Source organism: Ornithorhynchus anatinus, chromosome 6, assembly GCF_004115215.2.
Source record: "Ornithorhynchus anatinus isolate Pmale09 chromosome 6, mOrnAna1.pri.v4, whole genome shotgun sequence".
NCBI lineage: Eukaryota > Metazoa > Chordata > Mammalia > Monotremata > Ornithorhynchidae > Ornithorhynchus > Ornithorhynchus anatinus.
Genome location: NC_041733.1, coordinates 21,646,779 through 21,654,892, shown reverse-complemented (window position 1 = coordinate 21,654,892; position 8,114 = coordinate 21,646,779). Strand labels below are relative to the sequence as shown.

Here is an 8,114-nt window from a genome sequence, read left to right as displayed (position 1 = left end):
AAGAACCTTTGTCTGAAGGACTTTGGAGGGGAGGGTCAATGCTCTAAAAACAGTGATCTGAAAACCAATCAGCGGTATTTATTGAGTACTTACCGAATGCAGAGCTTGGGAGAGTACGATACGGTAGAGTTGTACTATTATACAGCCCATTCAACACGACTTTAATAATAATAATAATAATAATAATAATGTTGGTATTTGTGAAGCTCTTACTGTATACCGAGCACTGTTCTAATCGCTGGGGTAGGTACAGGGTAATCAGGTGGTCCCACGTGAGGCTAACGGTCTTCATCCCCATTTTACAGATGAGGTAACTGAGGCACCGAGAAGTTGAGTGACTTGCCCGAAGTCACACGGCTTACAGGTGGTGGAGCCGAGATGAGAACCCATGACCCCTGCCTCCTAAGCCCGTGCTCTTTCCACCGAGCCACGCCTTGTATTGGATCCCTACCCACAAGGAATTTATAGTCCAGAGGGAGAGACAGACAGGCTAAATTAAAGAGAGGGAAAATGGCAGAGTGTAAAAATACGGGTTTACGTGCCGTGGTGCTGGCGGGTGGGGTGAACATCGAGTGCTTAAAGGGTACAGACACAAGTGTGGTGTAGCGTACTCTATCAGCTTGCCCCCTCCTACCTCACCTCACTGGTTTTGTACCACAACCCCACCCACGCACTTCACTTCTCTAACGCCAACCTACTCACTGAACGTTGATCTCATCTATCTTGGAGCCGACTCCTTCTTCTTGTCCTCCCTCAGGCCTGCGACACCCTCCCTCTAATATATGCCAGACCACCACTCTCCCCATTTCAAAGCCTTATTAAAATCGCATCTCCTCCAAAGGCCTTCCCCGACTAAGCCCTCATTTCCCCTACTCCCTCTCCCATTTGCCTCACCTATGCACCCGGGTAGTAATAACGTTGGCATTTGTTAAGCGCTTACTACGTGCCAAGCACCGTTCTAAGCGCTGGGGTAGATACAAGGGAATTAGGTTGTCCCACGTGGGGCTCACAGTCTTCATCCCCATTTTACAGATGAGGTAACCGAGGCCCAGAGAAGTGAGCGACTTGCCCAAGGTCACACAGCAGACAAGAGGCGGGGTTAGAACCCACGACCTCTGACTCCCAAGGCTCTGCTCTTTCCGCTAAGCCACGCTGCTTCTCGACCTGTACCCTTTAAGCACCGGATATTCACCCCAGCTTTAGCACTTACAGGTATACAGATCTACGTATGTATCCATACCTCTATAAATTAGTTAGACATATCTCCACCTGTGTATATAAATAAATTAAAGACATCTAACTGTGTAGATAGGTTTGTGCTTGTGATTTATTTTAATGTCCACGTCCCCCTGCAGACCGTAAACTCCTTGTGGCTCTACCGGCACGAGCAAGCCCCTTTCCCTCTCGGGGTCTCAGGTGGTTCCCTCTGTAAAGCGAGGACGCTAATCCCCGCTCTTGCAGATGAGCAGGACGCGGGCACCATAGTAATAATGATAATGTTGGTATTTGTTAAGCGCTTACTACGTGCCAGGCACTGTTTTAAGCATGGGGTAGAGAGAAGCAACACAGGTTAGTGGCAAGAGCCCGGGTTTGGGAGTCAGAGGACGGGGGCTCTAATCCCGGCTCTAACGTTCGCCTACTGTGTGCACTTGGGCAAGTCGCTTCACTCCTCTGGGCCTCGGTTACCTCACCTATAAAATGGGGAGTAAGACCGTGAGGCCCACGGGTGACAACCTGATGACCCTGTATCTACTCCAGCGCCTGGAACAGTGCTCGGCGCATAGTAAGCGCTTGACAAATACCCTCCTTATTATTAATAACGTCGGTGCTTGTTAAGCGCTTACTCTGTGCAAAGGACTGTTCTAAGCGCCGGGGTGGACAAGGTGATCGGGCTGTCCCACGTGGGGCTCCCAGTCTTCACCCCCATTTGACGCATGAGGGGACTGAGGCCCGCAGAAGTGACCGGCCCGAAGTCACCCGGCCGACGAAGGGGCGGAGGAGCCGGGGATTCGAACCCACGACCTCTGCCTCCCCAGCCCGGGCGACCGCCAGCGAGTCCCGCTGCCGCCTGCTGAGCCGTCTGTCGACAGCGCGGATTTCCTTGGATTTGTTCTCCTCCTTTCCCGGAGCTGTGTGATTTCTTTTAATGTCCCCGTCGCCCTTCCGACCATAAACCCCTTGTGGCTCCACCGGTACGAGCAACCCCCGTTTTCCCTCGGGGACGCGGCAGGTCCCGTCCGGCAGGGGGCGCGCGCGAGGCGACCCTCCCCCCTCCCCCCTCCCCCCTCCCCCCCCCGGCCGCCCGGAACTACATCCCCCAGCCTGCCCCGCGCCGCCCGGACTCCATATCCCGGCGGGCCCCGCGCCGGGCAGGGAGCGGGGCGGGGGCCGGGCAACCCGTGACTCGGCCCGCTGGCCGCGCTCCGTCCCCGGACGCTCCGCTCGCCCCCCGGGGACCGGTGACACCTCCCCTCTCCCCCGCCCCCCGCCATGGAGGAGGTGGACAAGATTCTCATCCGCTCCCTGCGCTTGGCTGGCACGTAAGAGCCGGGCTCCCACTCGCCCTCTGGTCCCCAAATAGCCCGGGTTGCCCATCCCCTCCCCCCGTTGGGGGAGGCCAGGACCGGCCCCCCGTCCCTCCGGCCCCTCCGGGCGGCCCGGGAACCGCCGACAAGCCCCGTGCCCGGCCTCCTCCGGTGGCTCAACCCCCTGCCCTCTGCCCCCCGGGCCTCCCCTGCCCCTGACGCCCCCCCCCTCCCCCCACCCCCGTTGCCTCCCCAGGGCGGTGCCCCCCGAGGTGCAGAGCCTGCGGGAGTTCAGCACGGAGCTCATCGTGGAATCCGTGGTCCGCTGCCTCCGCGTCATCAGCCCCTCGCTGGGCTCCGGCCTCAGCCCCCTGCTGCCCCCGGGCATGTCGGCTCGCTTCCGCATGGGCATGGGGTTGGCCCAGGCCTGCACGGTGAGCGCCCCACCCCGCCGCCCCCCCGGGGCCGAGGTCGCTTGAGCCCAGGACGGCTTCCCCAAACCCGTGGAGCCGCAGCATCCCCTCCCCGGGCGGGGGAGGACCGTCCCCAGGCGTGCCCGAGGGTCCCCTTTCTAGACTGGAAGCTCGTGCTGGGCGGGGAATGCGTCTGCTGTTGTACCCCCCCCGAGCGCCTAGTACAGCGCTCCGCGCACCGTAAGCGCCCGCGAGATACCGTCGAACGAAAGGATGAAGGAGGGTTGGGTGCTGCTTGGGTTGGGGGCGGGAGGGGCGTGACCCCATACTCCCTCCCCCCTCCCCCCCCCCCCCCCCCCGGCCTTGGGCAGGAGCTGGGCTACCCCAGGGAGTTGGGCTACCAGAGCTTCCTGTACTCCAGCGAACCCGACATCCGCCACCTGCTCATGTTCCTGGCCGAGCGGCTGCCCCGCGACGCGGCCGAGGACGCCGACCAACCCGCGGGTATGAGGCGGGGGCCCCGACGACACCGCGGCGGGACGGAGACTCGGCCCGCGAGACGGTAGCCGGGGCCGGACGAGGTCTCCGGGGGACCGCGGGTGGGACGGCGGCGCGACCGAGCGGCGGAGCGGGCCCGCGCGGGCGGGCCGCCGCCCCGGCCCGCGTCCCGGCGTCGACCGTCTCTTCTTGCCGTCCCAGGCGAGCCCGCGGTCTTGCGCCGGGCCATCGCCTCCCGCGTCAAGGAGCAGCTGGCGATGCCCTGGGTGCCCCCGGCCTGCCGCGTCCCCCGCCTGCAGCGGGCGCAGGTGGGTGCCGCCGCGGAGGGGTGGGAGATGGTCACGGGCGGGCCCGGGCCGTCGGTCAGTGATTCCGTTGATTTGAGAGCGGAAGGTGGGGGAGACGCCGTCCTGAGTGCTGGGGCGAGTTGATGGATGTGACTTCTCCGGACCCCTTGGCGGAGAGTAGGAGGAGGATGGAAGCCGGGGAGGGGGCTGGAAGGAGGTGGGCGTCGGTTCGGTGTGTGGCTCTGGCCTGTTCCTGCTGGCTTGTAAGCCCCTTCGCCCCCACCGCTGGAAGCTCTTCCTCTTCAAAGCCCTTCCGAAATCACATCTCCCCCAGAAGGCCTTTCCCGTGTAATCCCTCAGCTCTCCAGCCTGCGTGCGCCGTCCACGGCCACCGTCTCGGCCCTTCTCTCTCACCCAAGCGCTTAGGTGCTCAACACGCTCCCTCCGTGGCACTTAGGCACATTTCTCTATACTTTGTTGCTTCCTCTGCCTTGGAGCGTATTTTCGGGCCATCGTCACTGATGGTCTTTATCGGGCGCCGTATTAAGCGCTTGGAAGAGTCCGATACTAGCGGGTGGCAGACGGGTTCCTTGCCCGCGACGGTCTCGCGTCTGTCTTCCCTGCTAGACTGTAAACCCCTTGAGGGCAGGGATCGTGTCTACTAACTATCGTATTCTTCCGAACGCCTAAGACGGTACTCCGCACGTAGAAGGCACTCCGCAAATACGATTGATTAGGAGCCTCTAGACTGTAAGCTCATTGTGGGCAGGGATTGTGTCTACTAACTCCGTTGTTTTGTACTCCCCCAAACGCTCAGCATAGTGCTTTGCAAGTAGTAAACGCGCAAGAAATGTGATCGGTGGATTGAGCCTCCGGTCAGGCTGTCATGGCTCTGGGCTCTGTCTGTCCCTGGCTCCTGTCGGGGAAGGCAGCGGCATGTCTGGTGGGAGAGTTGGGGTGGCCGTGGCCCCCGGGCCATTTCTCGTGGACTCTGGTTGTGGGGTAGCTCTGGGCTGCGAGGTGTAAGGCTTTAATTCTGTCGCATTGTACTCTCAGCGCTTAATACAGGGCTCTGACATAGTAAGCGCTCAGTAAATACCAGTGATTTAATCCCGTGCCCACCTTCCCGTCTCCAGGGCTCCTTCCCCCTGGATCGTTTTCATGCACAGCGGCTGGTCCTCCCTGATGCCGATGCCACCGGAGTCCCGAAAGGTCAGTGGAGAGAGGCCGCCTTCTCGATGTCGGGTTCGGCTCTGACTCTCTTTCTCCGCTGCCCTGCCGGCGGCCCGTCCGGCCAAAGGGACCCTGTGGCGCCGAGACAGGTTGTTGTGTCCTTTCAGAGGAGCTGAGCGTCGGGGGTGGGGTCCTGTCCGACGGTGGGGTCGACGCTTGGCTTCCGCACGCCCTGCCGTTCAGCTAGTGACCTCTTCTACCTGGTCTTCCAGAGGTGCGGGAATTCCAGGGGGGCCGCTTCCTACCCCCCGTGCCGGTCCAGCCCGCCCTGCGGCCTTGGCGGGTGGCTTCGCTGCTGGAGTCCCACGCGGCTGAACTCAGTGCCCGGCAGGAGTGGGAGGCAGAGTGGAAGGGCCCGGGGCTCGCCTCCCGTCTCTCCCCGGAGGTGAGCGGAGCCAGCCTCCTCTTCGCTACTCGGTATTTCGGTCCCACTCGGAACTCGCCGCCTTTCTCCTTCCGCTCCCGGCCCCACGAGGGAGAGGGAGCCGGCGTGGCGGTTGGGGTAGCCCAGATCTAGGCAACAAACCCAATTCTGCTTCCTTCCCCGCCGGGCACGTGGAGGGTCGAGCCGCCGGCCCTTCCCGCGGCAGCGATTTTTCTTCTCCCTTAGGAGTACCAGAGGGGGAAGAGACAGCGGCTGCAGCGACGGTTGGTGGAGCAACTGAGGCAGAGCTGGGGGCGGGTGGCCCCCTCTGAGCGGGGCCTCCCTGGAGCCCAGGACCTGGGGGAGCTGCTGCACTCTTGGAGGGCTGGGGGACCCCACATCCCAGCGGGGAAGGGTTCCCGCTTCACTCACGCTGAGAGATTTACCTTCCGACAGGTGAGGGGGCCGGGGAGGCGCGATGGGCGATGGGGCCGCAGCGGCGCCGGGGGCCCGCGGCGGGGCTGGAGGAGGGAGGCCGGCTCCACCCGGGGCCGCTCCGGGGCGAGGCCCGACCGTCAAGCCGCCTCCCGCTCTCCCCGCAGGAGGCCGAGGCCCCGGCCGGTCAGGCGCCGGTGACCGATGCCCTCCTGCCGTCCAAGCGCTCCGAGCAGGTGAGAGGAGGCGGGGCTCCGAGACTGTCTTTCCTCTCCATGGCCTACCCCCGGTCCCCTCCGCTCACACCCTCCCCGCTCCGCCCACCCCGTCCTCTGGTCTGCCCCCTCTCCCCAGGACGTCCAGGCGGCGCGGGAGGAGGAGGCGGCTGCCCTGCAGCAACAGCTGGAGCAGGTGGGGCGGGCCATCGAGGAGGTCGGGGACCACATGAAGAAGCTAAACCTGAGCCTTGGGCAGGCGAGTCACGGGCCGTTGGCGGGGAGGGGGCCGGCCCCAAGGCTCCCGGCAGCTCCGGGCCGTGCTTGGAACCCACGGGGAAGGGAGCCGCTGGGCCGGTTCGGGGCCGAGGGAGGGAACGGAGAGGAGAGGCGGCTGTGGAGAGCCAGCGGTTTCTGAGCGGGAGCGCTGGGCTGGGCCGGGGAAGTGGGGGCCCCGGCTCCCGCGCCGTCTGGGCTCAGGACAGCGGCCGGAGGGAGGGGACCGGATAGGGCGGCGGGAGGAGGGGCCGATCCGACCCGGACGCCTTCGGGAACAGGTTGAGGCCGAGATCCGGGAGAGCCAGTTGGGCGCGGCCGAACGGGAACAGCTGATGCGGGTGAAGAAGCGGGCTGTGGACCTGCTGCCCGACGCCCACGTCAACCTGGCCAAGCTGCAGGTGAGGGGGCCGGGCCCGGGGCAGGAGCGCAGGGGCCCCGAGCGGCCTCGCCCACCTCCTTCGTCCTCTCGTGTCCGCAGCTGGTGGTGGAGAACAGCGCCCAGCGGGTCATCAACCTGGCCGGTCAGTGGGAGAAACACCGGGTGCCTCTCATCGCCGAATATCGGCAGCTCAAGAAGCTGCATGACAGGAGAGAGGTACCCGGAGCAGGCGGGGCGGACCGGGGTGACCCTGGGGCTGGCACTGGGAGGGGAGGCCCGAGGGGGGTCTGAGCTCCCCAACCTCTAACCGAGGCCCTTCTGCCACCGCCCTCCCTACCCCCGCACACAGCTGGAGTCGTCCCGCCAGCTCCTGGAGATCAAGGATTTACACCAGCGCATCCGTGGGGCTGCCGACGAAGCCAAGCGAAAGGAAGAGTTGTACAAGCAGCTGGTGAGAAGTCGGGGCCCCGTTGGGGGCCGGGGGGGCGGGCCGAGGGGGCGGGATGACGGAGCGGCCCTGCGGGTCCCTCTCCTAGGCGATGGAGCTGGAGAACCTGCCAAAGGACGTGTCCCGCTCTGCGTACACCCAGCGCATCCTAGAGATCGTGGGCAACATCCGCAAGCAGAAAGAGGAGATCACGAAGGTAACCACGGCGTCCAGAGGGCTGGGGTCTCCCCTCTGTCTGCCCCCCGGTCCTTGGGGCCTGCCGCTGCGGGACTCCCGCTCCCGCCACCCCAACAGATCCACCAAGTCCTTATCTCTCCTCCCTGCCCCCTCTCCCGGGGTTCAGATCCTCGCGGACACCAAAGAACTGCAGAAAGAAATCAACAGCCTGTCAGGGAAGCTGGACCGCACCTTTGCTGTGACAGATGAGCTTGTGTTCAAGGTCAGGTCTGGGTTAGGGTGGAGGCGGGAGAGCCAGTGGGAGGTTCTGATCCTGACCTTGTCTCCCTCCTCTGCTCACCTGCCCCTCTCTTTCTCTGCCCCCTCCCTCTCTCTCTGTCCTCCTCTGCCCCCTCCCGTCTTTGCTCTTCTGTGCCCCCTCTCCGCCCCGCTCTGCCCCCCTCTCTCCGCCCTCGTCCCGCCCCCTTATCTTCCTCTCCTCAGGATGCCAAGAAGGATGAGGATGTCCGAAAAGCTTACAAGTACCTGGCTGCGCTGCATGAGGTGAGGAAAGGGGGTGTGGGTGCGGGGCTCTGAGCAGGCAGTGCAGGGGCGTGATCAAAAAGGCCACGTTTGGCTCTGAGCTGTCGGTGCCTGCCCCTCCCTCAGAACTGCAGCCAGCTCATCCAGACCGTCGAGGACACGGGCACCATTATGAGGGAGATCCGAGACCTGGAGGAGCAGGTGCGTGTGCCGGCGTCGCCCTCGAAGGCTGCCCGGGGTCACCGGCACCAGCCGTTCCCTGGGGAACGCTCGGGACGGCCCCGGCGGCGGCCGAAAGGGAGCGGTGACTCCTGGGGGCGAGAGGCTGGTAGCTCCCCT

General features: G+C 64.0%; 1 protein-coding gene across 2 annotated transcripts in view; it reads left to right on the top strand.

The window, feature by feature from the left end:
- Positions 1-2,385: 2,385 nt before the first annotated feature.
- Positions 2,386-8,114, top strand: part of CCDC22 (coiled-coil domain containing 22) — a 6,581-nt gene continuing 852 nt past the window's right edge. The window contains exons 1-16 of one of the 2 annotated variants that reach the window (XM_029067077.2): positions 2,386-2,540; positions 2,782-2,959; positions 3,310-3,442; positions 3,638-3,744; positions 4,860-4,935; positions 5,169-5,341; positions 5,567-5,776; positions 5,923-5,991; positions 6,110-6,229; positions 6,528-6,647; positions 6,728-6,844; positions 6,978-7,079; positions 7,165-7,272; positions 7,420-7,515; positions 7,737-7,796; positions 7,902-7,976. In XM_029067077.2, coding sequence (XP_028922910.1) covers positions 2,491-2,540; positions 2,782-2,959; positions 3,310-3,442; positions 3,638-3,744; positions 4,860-4,935; positions 5,169-5,341; positions 5,567-5,776; positions 5,923-5,991; positions 6,110-6,229; positions 6,528-6,647; positions 6,728-6,844; positions 6,978-7,079; positions 7,165-7,272; positions 7,420-7,515; positions 7,737-7,796; positions 7,902-7,976 — 1,794 coding nt within the window. In that variant the 5' untranslated portion in view covers positions 2,386-2,490. Of the gene's footprint in view, positions 2,541-2,781; positions 2,960-3,309; positions 3,443-3,637; positions 3,745-4,859; positions 4,936-5,168; positions 5,342-5,566; positions 5,777-5,922; positions 5,992-6,109; positions 6,230-6,527; positions 6,648-6,727; positions 6,845-6,977; positions 7,080-7,164; positions 7,273-7,419; positions 7,516-7,736; positions 7,797-7,901; positions 7,977-8,114 lie in introns of those variants that run through there. The other variant, XM_029067078.2, reaches the window with a different exon arrangement.